General features: G+C 40.1%; 1 protein-coding gene across 1 annotated transcript in view; it reads right to left on the bottom strand.

Moving 5' to 3' along the window:
• PRKX (protein kinase X-linked) overlaps positions 1-17,835 on the bottom strand; it is a 78,883-nt gene that overhangs the window by 27,487 nt on the left and 33,561 nt on the right. Inside the window, exons 2-3 of the mRNA XM_042460756.1 lie at positions 5,672-5,840; positions 1,665-1,928 (exon numbers count right to left, since the gene is read on the bottom strand). Coding sequence (XP_042316690.1) covers positions 1,665-1,928; positions 5,672-5,840 — 433 coding nt within the window. The remainder of the gene's footprint in view (positions 1-1,664; positions 1,929-5,671; positions 5,841-17,835) is intronic.

The following is a 17,835-nucleotide window of genomic DNA, read 5'->3' as shown; positions in this document are numbered from 1 at the left end:
ATAATAAAACATTATTTTGTTCACCATACATATTATGCAGTTGTAGGCAAGAAAATATGTATTTTGAATCTGCATGCAGGAACAAGACATTTATTTTTAAGAACTTGGGTTTTGCTCTTGATTAGTATATGGAATCAGTTCACACCAATGCAAATGAGGGTGTCTGAAGAGTATAGCAGCTGATTACCTATGCTGAATTTAATATCTCTTTTTTTCTAGTTCATATCTCTTGGGTATGTTTTTATAAGGATACAAGCAACTGTCACATTCAGAATCAGCCTAATATACTATTGAAGCCAATAATGTTTATCCTCACTGGCAACTGCACTACAATGTTTTAGGAAGAGATCCTTTTTGCCTTTGTTACCTGAGATATGTTTTCTGGTGAGCATTCTAGAACAAATCTGGAGATCTCTCTTTGCAGTATCTTTACTTTAACGCTGAAGTATGCTTACCTCAAAAATAAGTAGTCTTGGCTAAATTCATGCTTTGTTATGTTTATAAATTTGTCCTGCAAGTAATATCATAATATATTCCACAAGTTTCTCATCATGGAATGCACAACACAATTCATTCTGTGCATGTACAGTGCTCAGCAGATCATCTTGCTTCAAGCCATAAACTCTCGAACAAGGGTGGGCAACTGTAAGGATCTGAGAGTCTGCATCTCCTCTTCATGTAGGCCAAGCTATGGCCTCTATACTGATATTCTTACAGTTTGGGAGAGAATGGCTTAAAAAACTACCCATTATGGGGCCCAGTGACCTTCTAGACTTTCCCTGCCTCCCCCCCCCCCCATCACCACCAAAAAGACGACTGTTCCTTTAGGTGATGGTGGAATCTCTGAAGACCTATAATGGTCTTCGGGAGGTCACATGAAGCACTTTCTCAGTGCTACTCTGTGTGGACAACTGCAGTAGTTATTTCATGTTCACGTTCCTTACTTCCAGTGCAAATCCCAATGGAGGGACAAACTAAGCAACAAACAACACAATTAAACATCCTTTTGTCTTTGCTATCTGGGTATCTGCTATCTGGGCCAATTCTCTTGATTTTTTTCCTCTTACAAATATTATGTAATTGTTGTTCCTTAATTAAATTATCTCTTTTTCCAGGTGCTTGTTTTGGAGTGGAGCAGCTTGAATTTCAAGTCCATGCTCAAAATTACATTTTGGAGGAGGTTGGAATGCACACATAAGGCACCATCACCATGCACCAAATAATAAATTGGAAAAGAACTACTAAATAAATGAAAATGCTTCTAGAAAGCAAGTGAAAAGTGCCAGTATGTCTCCTCTGCTGTGGCTGAATGTTTTATTACAGTCAAAATTGAGATTCACATCACTCATCTTTAATATTAAGGTTTGAAAATCATAAAAACAACTGAAAGGAAATCACCAGTGATGTGGCATTTAAATCTTTCCTTCCTATCTGTTATCTTAAAGAAATTTCCTCAACTGGCAACCCTGTTCTCCCCAGAGTTGCACACTCCTGATTTATAATAGTATGTAAGTACAATACCAGTTAACCATTTAGTTAAAATTAGAGAGTGTTATTCTGCTTCACTGATGATAGCACTACCTCATAGGAAATTTCACCTTCTAGCTTCTTCCCATCTACCCCTCCACCACCAGCACCACAAAAGCCAGGATAAAAGAGCTTACCGATCAACCAGTTTTTTAGCAAATCCAAAATCTGTGAGTTTGATATGCCCCTCTTTGTCCAATAAAATATTTTCTGGCTTTAAGTCTCTGTAAACAATTTCTTTTGAATGGAGATATTCTATTGCACAAATAATCTCTGCAGAATAAAACAGTCCAGTGCTGTTATTAAAGCGTCCCATGTTGCGCAGATAACTAAAAAGTTCACCCCCAGGTACATATTCCATCAGCATATATAGAAAGCGTTCATCATGGTAAGTCCAAAATCTGGAATTAAAGAGATACACAAATTAAAATGCTAAGAGAATAACCTACATCTACATAAACATTTTTTAAAAAAGAATCCAAAATATAAACATGGAACAAATTTCCAGTAGTGATGCTGAATGTATAGCACAGGAAGCATATTTTCAGCTGCGCCACATGCATGGGCCAATATTCAAACACCTAAGAGTTCTGAAACCTTATAATGATTTGTCCATGCCTACAGACCCCATTACTGGAAATGAATTCACTTATGAAACTGTTAGGTTTGCCAGAAATGTACTACTTGAAACAACAACTGAATTTTGCATGAAATGTCACACAAAGCAATTCTCTCAAACTTCTGGTATGGAACAGCGACAGGTTACAGAGCACAATATGTTAATCCTGAAGGGTTTTTCATAGACAAGATGACTAGAAAAAACAGGCAGAAGAGAAAGGAAGAAGAAAACTGGTATGAAGAAAATAGTGATTGGACTCAGCTGAGGACCCAGAAGCTTCCTTTCCAATCAGCAGTGACAACCTCCACTGCCGAATATTAAATCAAATGTTAAACACTCCCAGAATATTCCCTTCAAGCACTGAGTAGGTGCAGAATGTTGGACCACTATATAATTACAGTATCCTAGAACTGCAAGATCTGACAAAAGATTAGGAATTATGTACTCCAGGGGTTCTCAGTCTTTTTGATTCACAGAGCCCTTATTTCTATGGCAGAGCCCCTAAGAGTACCCTGTGACGTACAAGTTAATGATGTTGAGGAGTATATATAAGGACATATTCTTATTCTTTAATTTCATTCAATTTTTATTTCTTTCATTTTCCTGGAATGGCTCCTCGAGGCACAGGTTGGGAACCCCTGATCTAGTCCAACATTTTTACTGATGCAAGATGCATCAGATCCAGGTGATAATAGTGTAAAGATTGCTTAATGCAGAATACACTATGCTCAAGTGTTATTTATGGACAAAGCTCTACATATTATACTACAAGCAAGCAAGCAATGCTTTGTGTATGAAAGAAAGACATCCTGGATATGTGTTCCACTGCCACTATCAAGATAATTTTGTTTTATCGTTTTTATACTGCATTGGTTTATTATGAGGTATATGTAGGAGCAGACATTTATTTATGTCTGTATTACTGTATTAGTTGAAGGAGATCCTTTTGTGGCCCCCAGAGTGTTTCTTTAAGATTAAATGTACCTATTTTGAGGTTCTGTTTGCTTAAATTTTTGTTTAAATCTGTTTCTTTAAACTTTCCCCCAGCCCCAGAGTAGGCCACCTATGACCCTCCAAATGTTGTGGGACTACAGTAGCCTTTGCTACTGGACTAGAGGTGCTATTTTTGACTGCACTTGCCTATCTTTGTTTTCTTTCTTCCCTTCACCTTATCAGAGTGCAAGCATATTATGATGAAATTTATTTTGCAATATGTACCCACATCCCTCTGCTTTTGTCTACTTTAACTTGTGAAATTCTGACATTTCCGGTGGTGTATATTACTCCACCCATTACCACAAACAAACATTGAGGCATATATTCAAAACAAGCACCGAAGCATATATAGGAACAGATTTCATGCAGTTATGCTATGTGGGAATAACATTGTACCCACCAGAAAATATAACAGCCAGTATTAAAGCCCTTAGGGAACTGATAACCATGTTTTCCTGGAGAAATAATATTAAAAATCAATTCCTTCCTAATAAAGAGTACTGCCAACCTTTACACAAGATTGCTATATTTCTCACTTGGGATAATTAACTCAAAATGAAAATATCATTTTTCAAAGACTTATCAAAAACACACAGGTTAATGGGTGTTTCCATTCTCTGCTTTTAAAAAAACAGAATAAAACAACTACAATGTTATACTTTTTAAAAATTTCTTTTTAAAAAGACTGTGGGATAGGAATACAGGTGGTCCTCTCCAACTGCAGGCTTGCCATCTGTGGACTGGAGCATCCAGGATGGCCCTACCCTGTTCTCCCCAATGGTAGTATGTGCACACATCCGTGCAAATGTGAGTACACATGCAGTGTGCCTCCATTTATAACAACGGGACTTGAGGTCCAGTATTTTTTGTCATCTGCGGTGGTGGTGGTGGGGGTCTGAAATGGAACCCCATGGATACAAAGGACTGACTGTACAACCATGGTTTGCAATCCAAAATCTCTAATCAGAACTCTAGCAATAGGCATGCTTGGAGAGAGTTATTCTGAGGAGAGAAAGAGAGTTTTTGCAGATTCCCCCGTATTTCTCTGTGCCGGGTCCAAATCTTCAGATAGAGTTGGGGAACCTCTTGAATAGTGTGAACAAATGAATAAATATCACTTTTCCCCCCTTAAAAAGGAGGAAGGAAGAGGGAAGGAACAAAACAAAAAAGAAACAAGACAGCCCCTTAAAGACTAAACTGGTTTTATTTTCACTTGAGCTTTTGTAGATATAAGCACAATGCTTTAGATGCAGTACAATCTCTTAAATCAGCAAGAGATTGCTTAGTTGGAGGCTCTTCCATACATGGAAAAAATATTTACATTTGTGGATTCATGATGCTTCCAGAATGTCATAAGAGCACATAAAAATACAGTGTGCCGGCACCAAGCGTGGGCTTGCCATCCACGGATTTGAGCCTCTGTGGATGGCAAGTCCTGGCTTTTGCAATGGGCAAGTGCTCTCATGCATACCTACACTGGCATGGGCAGGAGTGCACACTCATTGCAAACAACGGGACTTGAGGTTCTGCATTTTTTGACATCTGTAGGGGGAATCCCCCATGCATACCAAGGCCCCACTGTATAACCCAAGAGAATGCAGAAATGAAGTTGGGGGAGAGGAATTTGGGGATGTCTTAATTACACAAACTGAGAAACATCCTGATCTGGGGCCTTTTCACACTGCATAATCATAGCAGTATGATTCCACTTGGACTGCCATAATCCCATCCTATGGAATGCTGCCATCTGTAGTTGGATGAAATATTTGAGCTCTCAGAATGGCCCAGTATTCTAAATAGTCCTCCTAAAACTGCCAATACCTGGATTCCATAGAATGGGACCATGGCAATTAAAACAAAATCAGTTATATAATTATCTAGTGTGAAAGGGACCCAGATTTATGTATCTCCACACTAATATTTTTAAAAACTCTTAGAGACATGCTTAATTCCTTGTACTACAAGATATACTCTATTAATAAACTGTAACAATCCTTTTTTAAAAAGGGGGGGTCAATTTTGATTAGTATACTAGTTGCAGCAGCCTAAAGATCTTAAATCCATGTTTCTGTTTATTGGTGGAGAAAAATTAACTTATTGTGCTACAATTTGTGAACATCTCTATTTCAGGAACTACACTGAACTTGGCATAGTTGCTTTCTTGGACTACAGCTCTCAGAATTCCTCAAGCAAGCATGGTCAGTGGCTGTGATGGCTTGCATCCTGGGAATAGTGGTCTATAAAGTGCTCAAAACACTTATGATGGAGTGAACAAAAAATGAAGAGATACACTGTTTCTACATGTTGTGTGTAATTCAAAGATTAGCTCTTCATCAAATGTGTACTGTTTAACATGGCACATTAGTCCTATGCTTCTGTGTGCTTTTTAAAAAATGTATGGATATGCCAAAAATATTTCAAAGAAACAAGAGGAAGTAAGTTTAATTTTTGCTACCCAAAATTCTTGACACAAAATTGAATGTTAGAACTGAAAATTAAACTATAAAAACTGAAATTGGGAAAGCTTACAGTCTGATCAGAAATGGATGATTCACTTCTTTCAAGACCGATTTTTCATTGTGCACATGCTGTTCTTGTTTTAGTCGAATGACATCTGGAATGCTCATTACTTTCAACGCAAAGTAGGCTTTGGCTGATTTCTCTTTCACCAGGTGAACCCGCCCAAAGGTACCTGTCCCTGAAAATTAAAGAGTAAAATATGTCATTTGGGGAAAACACATTGTAGTAAGGGTGTATAACTAATATACTAAAGCAGCAAATCATCATAAAAATACTGATATATATTACATTACTATATAATTAGAGCATTACTAGTAACTTTAACAGCTGCCTGCATCTGATGAAGTAGACTTCATGTCTATGATCTAAAACACACTGCAGAAGTAATCCACTCTGAGACCACTTTAACTGCCCTAGTTCCTGGGAATTGTAGTTTATTGTGGCACCAGAGCTCTTGGACAGAATTACAGAACAAAATTATAGTTGCCAGAATTCCCTAGAATTGAGCCAGGGCAGTTAAAGTGGTCTCAGACTGGATTATTTCTGCAGTGTCAGGACAGCGTACAACAAAACTAACCTGACTAATTTAAAACAAAACAAGTAACAATTATTTTAAAAGGTAAATAAAAATAACAATAAAAATAATAATTTAAAATGTTTAAAAGGTATTAAAATGGTTAAATTATTTTGAATTGTTTAAAACCATGTATATGTGAGGCTTAGTGACTTTTCCAATCATTGTTGTGTTACTCAACACTGGGAAGATGCAACCTATTTTTAAACAAAAGTTAAATAAACAAAATAAAACAGCACTTGTTAGTTGTGGAAGTATTCACCAGCTTTGCTGTGAAATGCATAAACGTATTCTGATATTTGCAGTTTTTAAAAACAAAAACCTGAATGTCTTGGAATGGCTCAATCCAGGCCCAGATCACAGTTCAAATGAGAGTTTATGACATGACTTGAAAGTTGCTGTTCATCAGTAATCTCCAGATGGAGGATCCAAATATGCACTGACAAAATTATTGTTGTGTGTCTTCAAGTTGTTTCTGACTTATAGCAAACCTAAAGTGAACTTATCATGGAATTCTCTTGGCAAGATTTGTTCAGAGGGGGTTGCCTTTGCTTCTGATTTCCACCGAGGCTGACAAAGTGTGCCTTGTCATCATCCAGTGGATTTCCATGGCCTAGCAGGAATTTGAACCCTGATCTCCAGAGTTGTAGTCCAATGATCAAACCACTACACTAATCTAGCTGACTTAGCTTTAAAAAAGCCTCACAGCCATAACTGCTGACAAAGTTTTTTTTCACTATTGATTTGGGGTTTAAACACTTAAGCAACCAACAAGTGTCCATTTGTCTGTTTACTTAATTTTTGAACCACAATAAATATACTTGGCACTTTCACGGTGTTTAATATCTTGTGTGCATCAAATTATACAGTCAGCCCTCCTAGCCACTTATTTTTTATCTATGGATTCAAGCATCCATGGCTTGGAAATATTAAAAAAAAGTATAAATTCCAAATAGCAAAGCTTGATTTTCCATTTTATATAAGGGATATCATTTTGATATGCCATTTTATTTAATGGGACTTGAGCATCCATGGCTTTTGTTATGCACAGAGGATCCTGGAACCAAACACCAGCAGATAACGACCCACTGTACATCCAGGCTGTAATACTGCAAAATGAGAAGAAGCTAAAGGACAGTGAATACTGGCATAGTAAACTAAGAGAAAGGATTGCTCCACTGTGAATGAAATTAGGTGCTTCAGATGTTCACAATTCCTAGAATTTAGTTGTTCAAATGAATGCTTGTGTAGATGAGCTACATAATAATCTACATAATAACTGTGCAGTAAAACTTTTCATTTTTCATACAGTTGAAAGAATCAATGTCCTTTTACAGTCACTTTGTTCAGATTAAAAAAAATAAAGAGATAGAGAAAAGAAAATTGTCAAAATCCATTGCAAGATAAACACCAATATTAAGCCAATTTAAAAATGCTGTTCAAGCTTCCAGGTTCTTCAGAATATTTTGCCTGGTAAGACAGTAAAGAAAAAAAAGTGTAATAGGAGGGAGCTCCTACTTTTCCTCTTAAAACTGCAACTAGATGCAGACTCTAATGGAAACTCCTATTAATACCAAATGGTGGGGCCATTACTCTTTACGGATGGGAGAAGAATGGGATAAACATGTGGGGATGTGATAATTCCTCCCCCCCTTTCTACAATTGTGCGAATACCACAGGCTAAGGACGGAAGCAATCTGCTTGCTCCTCCATGTAATAATCTCCTATGACTTGGGTTTGTTGTTATTATGCGTCTTTAAGTAGTTTCAGACTGATGGCAACTCTAAGGAAATCCTGTCATGGGATTTCTTGGCAAGATTTGTTCAGAGGGGCTTTGCCTTTGCCATCTTCAGATGATGAGAAAGTGTGACTTGCCCAGGGTCACCCAGTGGGTTTCATGCCTGAGTGGGGATTCAAAACTGGATCTCCAAAGTCATAGCCCAATGCTGAAATCACTACATCACAGTGGCTCATAACTTGAATCACCATCACTTTTTTTCCTTCCTGTGTCCTTTTTGTTTTGTTTACCTGAAGAAAACTGCAAGGAGTACTCAGACCCTGAGTTTCCTTAATAAAGACATTGCCTTAATACAAAGAGAGACTTTGTGCGCACACATTCACACAACTTCCTCCTCCTTTGTTGTTGTTGACTGCAGTGGTGAAAAGCAGTTTTAGAAGTCTGATTAATTTGCAGTTTCATATCTTTTAAAATCATTTCAAAATTCCAGATTTTATAGCACTGTTTTATAGCACACAGGTCTAAACACTTCTCTCCTCTCCCTCTTCAGCTCTTTAATAATTGCTATCCTGAAGAAAGTTAACTGATTTTGTACCCACGTCATACCCACCTTTTTGAACAATTATTTAATGATGTCACTGGGACTGCCAGAGTGAAAACTTGAGATAGTGACTGAACCTTTAATGGCTAGGTAGAAGGGGAAATTTCAGCAGTGTTGCTTGTTATCCTGGTTTCATGACAAGCAATGCCTTTCAAAATTCTCACTTCTGCATAACCAATAAAAATACAGGCACTGTATCCAGTTTTCAATCTGGCAACCCTAAATGTCCTTATTTTACGGTAGTCATGTCTTAATAAAAACGAGTAAGGTTTTTTTTTTTGGGGGGGAAAAAGAGAAAAGGTGTCTACAGAGTGTCTAACATTAAGGGCAATGATGTATGTTAAGAATGTATAATACAGACTTGGAGCAAAGCAGTCAAGATTTAATAAATGTTAAGAGAGCCAGAATGGCATAATGGTTTGAGTGTTGGACTATGGCTCTGGAGATCAAAGGTTCAAATCCCTGCTTGAACATAAAAATTCCCTGGGTAACCTTGGACAGGTGACACACTCTTAGACTCAGAGGACAGCAATGGCAAATCCCCTCTGAAGAAACTTGCCAAGAAAACCCTATGATAGGGTTAACATAAGTCAAAAATGACTTGGTGGCACACAAAAACAAACAGCAATTGAAAGAATGCAGAGTCCCTCTCACAAAGGGAAAAGTTTTCTAACTGTGACAAGTGCAGGGACCAAAACATACAAATGACAAAATAATGGAAGCATAAAGTAATGGATGTCCAAAACATTACTTTTCTAGAATTTCAATTATATACAACTCAATTACATACAAATCTTAGTATGCATATTTAACCACCAACCCCCCCCCCACACACACACACACACAGACACACTGACAATTTATGTTTATAATTTGCTTTCCTCCAAGCAAAGCACCTGTTAGGTTTGGTGCCCAAAAAGATGTTAAGTGAATATAAGATTATTTACCATTTGTCATATTCCAAGAGGGAAATCAGGGCCACCTTTGAAGCTGTGGTTAGGGAAGTCAGGGACTGGTGTAAAGCTAGTGAAATGTGACATCATGTTTCTGCTGTTGCCAGTCTATCGTGGTGATTTTGAATTATGGCCTTCTCTTCTGAAGGCAGTTCTACCTGGATTGGGCCCTACATATAAGGTGCTCCTTGTTGTGTGCAACCTTTGAATACCAAATGCTCCTTGTATAGGCTCTCATGTTTAAAATGTAAACTGGGGGGAGGGGGTATTATTTGTTTGAATTCCTGTTTAGTGGTGAGTTTGGTACAGATTTTTGTGCCTTTTTGTTCAATGGGTTTGGCTTACTGCAGGAATTAGGGTATTTGTTCTTTTACATCAGGAGAAGACAGAGGGCCCTGCCCACCTATTGTTTTTTTCTGGGAATTGAAACTGACATCATCAACTAGTTGTGCAGATTGCCCTAAGAGAAAGTTCAGGACATGACAGCCAGCGTGGCTGACTTTCATAAACTTAGGAAAGCTACACTTAAGGAATTTCAGGAATTAACTGGCCATTTAAATTTTGCCTGTAGGCTTGTGGCAGCAGGTTGGGTGTTCCTTATGCATTTCTATGATGCTACTTGTAGAATTAGCAAGCCACATCACAAGATTATGATCACTCAGGGAGTTTGCCAAATGTGGCAAGACCTCCTGTCTGAATTCAATGGTATCTTGTTTTGGAAAGAGAAGCAGCAGCATAGGGATGCCTTACAGGTCTTCTGCCCACAAGTGCCCAGTGACATGGGTGATGGTTGATTTGACTTTTTAAGAACTGCAGCTAACTGCGGCTATGAAAGAATTAGAAAAGATTCTAAAATGCAAAGATATACAACTAAAAACAAAAGTCAGAATCTTACAAGCCATTGTTTTCCCTAGTACCATGTATGGCTGTGAGAGCTGGACAGTTAAGAAAGAAGATAGGAGGAAAATCAATTCATTTGAGATATGGTGCTGGAGGAGAATGTTTTGGATACCCTGGACAGCCAAAAAAAAGACAAACAAATGGGTCCCAGATCAGATCAAGCCAGAAATCTCTCTAGAAGCCAAGATGACAAAACTGAGGCTCTTGTACTTCAGACACATTGGAGATTATCACACGGGAAGGCTTCTGTCCTCACTTGATTAAGTTGAATTTAAAGCATCCAAATATCGCAAGCAGGGTTCACACCCCCATGCTTTTTTCCCATCCCTCTCCTGTCATTAAATCACAATTGCCAGCCTCCCCCTGTGATAACCTCCTTACCAGCACAGTTGTCCAGTTAGTAAAGTCATGGTGCCAGTCTACTTGGCTAACCCCTCTCTTGCTTGCCAACCTCCATTTGCCCCAGAAGTGAATGAGCTCTTATCATCTCTGGAACTGTAACACATAGAGCATTTATTCTATTCAGGTGCAGTATTTCCATTAGTTTGGCCTTCCCTGTTCCAATGTAACACATTTGATTTTCTTAGTCCTTACGATCAAAGAATCTTTGAATGATTGTTGATTTCCCCTTGTAAAATAAACTAATTAGAAACCTGCCTCTGGAATTCCTCATGTCTCTGGACTTGTTATACATAGGGACTACATCTCATGGCTCTGTAACCAAGCCACTACCATAGAGCTAATTCACAATTCCCAAACATACATTGGTACTTGAGTACCAAGTATACAATCCAGGTTACAACATCATGAGGTGGCACTACTTGCTGGAAAAAACAAGAATACTAGGAAAGGTGGAGGGAAGGATGCATGCTAGATGGCTGGACTGTATTAAGCAGGTCACGAGTATGAGTTTGCAGGAAGTATGCAGAGCAGTGGAGGACAGGGGGTCTTGAAGATGCCTCTTCCATGGTGATTTTGAGCTGTGGCCTTCTCTTCTGAAGGCAGGGTTGCCATGGGTTGAGAGTGACTCGAGGGTAGTTAACAATAACAACAACAAATAATAATAATACATATAAATAAATACTTTTTTTTAAAAAAAGTATAATACCTATTCAACCACCAGTGTGTGTGTGTGTGTGTGTGTGTGTGTGTGTGTATGGCTTGGGTCCGAGTTACTTGAGGGAATGCCTCTCCTCCCCATATAGTCCACCCCGCACTCTTAGAACATCAGGAAAGAAATTTATTAGTACACCCTAAGGCAGGGGTAGGCAACCTTTTTGAGCCGGGGGCCGGATTGCTGTCCCTCAGGCGACTGGGGGGGCGAAGCCAGGGGTGGAGCTTCAACCCTCTGGGGCGGGGCCACGTGCCGGGGGTGGAGCTTCCACCCTCCGGGGTGGGGCCGCGTGCCGGGGGTGGAGCTTCCACCCTCCAGGGGTGGGGCTGCATGCCGGGGGCGGAGCTTCCACCCTCCGGGGGCCAGGCCTCCCCATCTTTGCTGGCCCCTGACGGGGCCCTAGGCCCCGTCAGAGACCGGCAAAAAAGCTGGTGGGGGCCGCCAGCGCTGGAGGGCCCCCTGGAGGGCCCCAGCGATGGCACCGGGCCTCCCAGAGGCCCCCTGCCGCCGTTGGAGCCCTCATGGAGAGCCCCAGCAATGGCAAAGGGCCCCCAGAGGTCCCCTGCCGTTGTTGTAGCCCTCCTGGAGGGCCTCAGCGAAGGCAAAGGGCCCCCCAGAGGCCCCCTGCCGCCCTCAGAGCCCTCCTGGAGGGCCCCAGAGATGGCAGCGGGCCCCCCAGAGGCCCCCTGCCGCCCTCAGAGCCCTCCTGGAGGGCCCCAGAGACGACAGCGGGCCTCCTAGAGGCCCGCCGCCACTGCCGCTGCGGCCGCCCATCGCAGCTTTTCGCCGCTCTGGGCACCACCATTTTGGGTGGCAAAATGGCACTGAAGTCTCGTGCAACCTCCCCCGAGGTCGCGCAAGACTTCGCCGCCATTTTGGGCAAAAAATGGGCGGCGCCCATAGCAGCCTCTGGGGCTATGGGCGCCGCCATTTTGCTGCCCAAAATGGTGGCGCCCAGAGCAGCGAAAAGCCGCGACGGGTGGACGGCGCGGCAGTGGCGGCAGCGGCAACAGCAGCCAGGGGCTGGGTGGCAGGCCTCCGCGGGCCGCATCCGGCCTGTGGGCCGGAGGTTGCCAACCCCTGCCCTAAGGTGAGAGTAGCAGCAACTCACCAGAGGGCATTTTCATCAGCTGCACCAATGTACTGTCGGTTTTTATTGATTATTACTGATGGATATGTTGTGATGGTTGTTTTTTAAGATGTGAAATTTTTAAATGATTCTGTGAATCACTCTGATCATATCGGAAGAGTGGTATATAAATAAAGCATTATATGTGTGTGTGTGTGTGTGTGTGTGTGTGTGTGCGTGCGCTAAACTAAGGCCTTTTATACATTGTGCTGTAAGGAACTGGCAAAACCACCTCTGAATATTCCTTGCCTAAGAAAACTTTATAAAGTGCACGGGTTCACCATAAGTTGGCAGATGACTTGAAAATACACACACACACACAGACACACACACACACACACTAATGCCAATCCTGCATTTTTTATTCTGAGAGCAGCAAATTACTATACCATAGTTTACACCAATTATTCCAAAACTTTGGTCTTCCAGGTGTTTTGGACTTAAACTCCCAGAAACGCCAGCCAGCTTGGCCAGCAGTCAGGAATTCTAGAAGCTGTAGTCCAAAACACCTGGAAGACCAAAGTTTGGGAAACACTGGTTTATGCTATTAAGAAGATTGATGACTTTATACCTTCCCCAGTTCAAACTACTACTTAATACATACATATTGTTAAGACCTTTACTGTTATTGTTCAAAAGTGCAACAGCAAAAACAAAATTTAAGCTAGTGATTATAATCATTTTAAGCATACTAAAATCACATTTGCTAAAAACAGGTAGCTCAAATTAATAAAGATAGAAGTTGAAGGCAGAAGCTTCCCTAGGGCAAATATGTCAAAGTTAAAAAGGCACACTCATCCACTCCACCCAAACATTAATTCTTAGGACTACAGAGTAATTACTTAAGCATAGCTTTGCTGTGAGTATAAAAACAGATATGTGTATGTAAGAGTGCACAAACAACACTGATACAGACTGAACACTCATGGCATTTTCAGTGCTTAGCAGAAAGCTCCAATTTATAAATTCAAATCCAAAACACTGATTTAAAGCTGTTCCATTTGGCAATTAAGCTAAAGTTCTATAGAACTTTTATCAGCCCACCCACACTTCACACTAGATTTGTTGCATTTAAATACAGGATTAAAATCTTTGCCTCATTTCACAGCTACACTTTAAAATATGATGTCAATAATGTAAAATGCACATCAATAAAACAGTTGTCCAGGCATTAAAGCAAACAACTGAACTTGATGAAGACAGTTGTTCAGTGTCTGTAGTCTATTACAGTGTATTTCCCTCTATGAAGGGCTTCCTAAATGAGTATTTTAACTCACTTATCAAAAAGCAAACAGAATAAAACATAGCCAAAGTCATAAAATGATCAAAAGCCTTCTAAATGCAAATTGATTTAACAGCAGTTGCTTATCATACCCCCTTTTTTTAGTTTCAACTATGTTATCTCACCACCCTGGGAAATGTAACATGTGATGAAATCTCTTAACGCTGTTGTAATGTTGTGTGAACAGGCCAGTAAAAACTATGCTTTTACGGGGGGGCTTGCAACACAATACTAATTTTGTCAACATTGTGATCTGTGCAATTCTGAGTCATGCTGTAGTTCAACTTTTAACAATACAGTTCTCCTGGCAAGTTTTAAAACATGAGCTTTTAAGTGAACAAAGTCCCTGACCAAACTGGATGATATGATTTAACAGATATATGAATGGATGCTCACAAGTTGCTGCATTTCATTGTTTACAATTATTTGCTAAAATTAAAGGCCACTAATACAGGCGTTTTCACAAAATACAAGATGATCAGACTTTAGGGTTTGGGAAACCTTCAGGCAAGAGACATAGACAGAGATTCTGAATCAGCACACATTTCTATAAGGAATTTATTTATTTATTTATTTATTTATTTACTTACTTATTTTGTATCTTGCTTTTCTTCCAAGATGATGATGATAATAATATTTATTTGTATCCCACCTCTCCCTCTATTGGATCGATGAGATTCAAGGCAAGATATAGCTATGCCTCTGAATGTCACCCTCCAAACTGCCTTTTAAGCCAAACAGTACCCCCAATTGTGGCTACTCCTGTGGTCCTGGACAATGGGGAGAATAAATGGGACATCCAGCTGCAAGAAAAGAGCTGGACACCTCTCTGCTCTTCTCCTTGCTCTCTCAAAACATAGAAATGGCTGTGTTTGGGGAGGGGGTGATCTCCTCAAAAGGCAGATATTGGGGGGGGGGATTCCAAATTGCTCTGCAACTCTAAAAGTGAATTGCAGTGGCATGAACCAGACTTGTATCACCATCATTCATGAACAGGATGCCAGCTCTTTTTAAAATCATTTTATCTTGAAAAAGGCAGCATGCCCCAAACAAGAATTCTCTCATATCAAATACAGACTGTGCTGGTACTGCAAGCAAACTGAAAAGAGCACCCTGCTGCATTTATTTCCTAGGAACTCAGTAGAGCCAGACTTTACTAGGTTCCAGAACAGGCTACACTGTGTGTGACAAGTCCCAAGTCATGGATTTAAATATTTCTTTTGCATATGCTACTTATTTATATTACTTCTCCCAATGCCATTTCTTTTGCAAATGATGAATACTGATAGACTTGCCCCCAAGTAAGGCTCTTCTCGTAAATAAAAGTGGTTTGCTATTTACAGGTCTCTAGAATCAATTTGAAAGGTTATTCCACAGATGTGGCACACATCTGATACTTTCTATGCTCTAGGGAAAAATGGAGAAGCCTGTAAGCAAACAAGAAAGCATCGCTGTTCCAAGAAGCTTTCTCCCCAACAAGAGACACTAAACAAGACCATCCTGTTGGAAAACGGGAGTTAAACTAGATTTAAACCAACCCCCCCCCCCCCCCCCGCAAATGCCCAAAATTAATGAGACAACGTCACTGTTGAAGTGAAATGATGTGAAGTTAATGTGAATGCCAAGTAGAGAATAACGGCAGCTTTTTACTTTCAGGTAGTTCCAAAAGTAAAAAGCTGCCATTTTTCTCTGCTTTGCGTTCAGATTAACTTCACATTATTTCACTTTAACAGTCCCCTAGTGTGATAAACTACCCAAATTTGCAAGTTTTTTTTTTAAATCGAATCTAATTTAACTCCCGTTTTCCAGTGGGATCTCGCTAGTGTGATAAACTCCATAGTCTTGAAAACCAACTAATTATTGTTACACCAGCTATAGAAAAATCCTTGTGTCTGAGCCCATATTAACATAGAAAAGCATGTAATAAGCAAGTTCTTTTATAGAGATCTCAGTTTTCTCTTGATAAATTCAGTCAATTACACTTCCTTATCTTCCTCCGAGGAAAATGCATCAATGAAGTTATTAAATATGCCAACAGCAAAGTTGCCATTCTACTAATAAACAAGCAGACAATAGTCACTCAGACACCTTTCATAACTTGAGGTTTTAATTATATGGTTCTAAATGCATCAAAAGCATTAATTACATTTTTGTGTTTGCAGAAAATGCTGCACTGAACATGATTAAAACATACCACAACAACTTAAGGTAAGTGGGGAGCATTGGTACTCATCAGAACATGGAAGACAGTAACTTAGTAAGCATTTTGTGTACCTATTCTTTACCATCTTTTTCTGTTCCAGAGCCTCAAAATCTAGTCTTCAGGATATTTGCAGAACCCAGTACTATGCTTATGTAGCTAGTCCTACATAAGAGTCATGACCTGCAAGCTACCCAAACAACTTTATGCTAAAGGGTACCATAGAAATGGCATTAAACTAAACAAACAATCCATCACTTTCTGAACAACTTCAACAAGTGTCCATACCAAGGATTCTGGCACCTGATTTTGGAAGAGCCTGCTTTGAAAGGTTTCCTGTCTGTAAAATAACCTGCTTATTAAAGCATTCATTTCTATTTGACAAGATCATTATGCTTATGACTGCCTTATTGCTGATTTTTTTCCTCTAAATTGTACTTTTTTTCTTGGCTAGTATTGCAACACATATGTCAAATGTTTCCATCCCACTCACAATATTACAATAATCAGATGTTCCTGTTAAAGAAAAGTATGGGTTCTTGTTAACTGATTTGTTTTATTGGATCTTGTGGAAACAGTTTCTTGTTCTTCCTTTTTTGTCATCCGCTTCTATTTCTATGCTCTGACCGTTATAGCATTCTTGTTGTCTTGGCACACAAGTCATTCAACAGTTGCATTCAGGGTCCTGACTCTATTGCTGACACCTTCCTTTTGACACCTCATTTTTCCTTAACTGCTTGAAGGGTTTCATCTGTCATCTACTGAGGCTTATTGTATATACTCATGTATAAGTCTAGAAATTTTAGTTAAAAAATTCACCCCAAAAACCTGAATCGACTTACCCATGAGTCAATTCAAGAATTGTACTATAACTTCAATAAAAAAGGAACCATCCCTTGGTGAAAGGCAAGAGTGCAATTTGTCATTGGAAGCACCAATCCCCTCTATTCTCTCAACCATCTAATCTTTAGAATAAACATAAATAGTTATTCCTGCAGGAATTTTGTAATTTCTTTGGCATTGTTTTCCTTTGCTTCATCCTTTAGATCCTTTGCTATATGCCTCTAAGTTTTGCCCTCAACTTGTCCACAGGTCATAACAAAATTCATAATTTTGGCCCCAAAACCTGCCCTTGACTTATACATGAGGTCGACTTAATAGTCAAGTATATACAGTATCTTTCATTTTGGCTGCAGATTGTATATTTGTGCATTCCACCCTGACAATGTCCCTAGCTTCAGTCCTTCTGGCTCCAGATCAATTCGGGTTAATAGTGCAAATGTACTGTTTAAATTATTTATAAATTCTACAGGGATGTTCTTCAGATTCCTTTTTGCATGATAGTCGGTTTAGCTTTACTCTAATTTTTATATTAGCAGTTGATGATCTATGCCACAATCTGCTCCTGCTTTTGTTTTTGCAGATGGGATGGAATTTCTCCATCTTCTGCTTCCAAATAGTTAGTCTACTTCAGGGGTCGGCAACCTCCAGCCCGCGGGCCGGATGCGGCCTGTGAAGGCCTGGCCGCCGGCCCCCGCCGGCTTTTGCTGCCGCCGCCGCGGCGACCGCCCGTTCCGCCGCGGCAGCCGCCCGTCACGGCTTTTCGCCGCTCTGGGCGCCACCATTTTGGGCGGCAAAATGGCGGCGCCCATAGCGGCCTCTGGGGCTATGGGCGCTGCCAT

Source organism: Sceloporus undulatus, chromosome 3, assembly GCF_019175285.1.
Source record: "Sceloporus undulatus isolate JIND9_A2432 ecotype Alabama chromosome 3, SceUnd_v1.1, whole genome shotgun sequence".
NCBI classification, from domain to species: Eukaryota; Metazoa; Chordata; class Lepidosauria; order Squamata; family Phrynosomatidae; genus Sceloporus; species Sceloporus undulatus.
The sequence above is the reverse complement of the archived record's forward strand: the minus strand, read 5'-3'. Positions and strand labels throughout refer to the sequence as shown.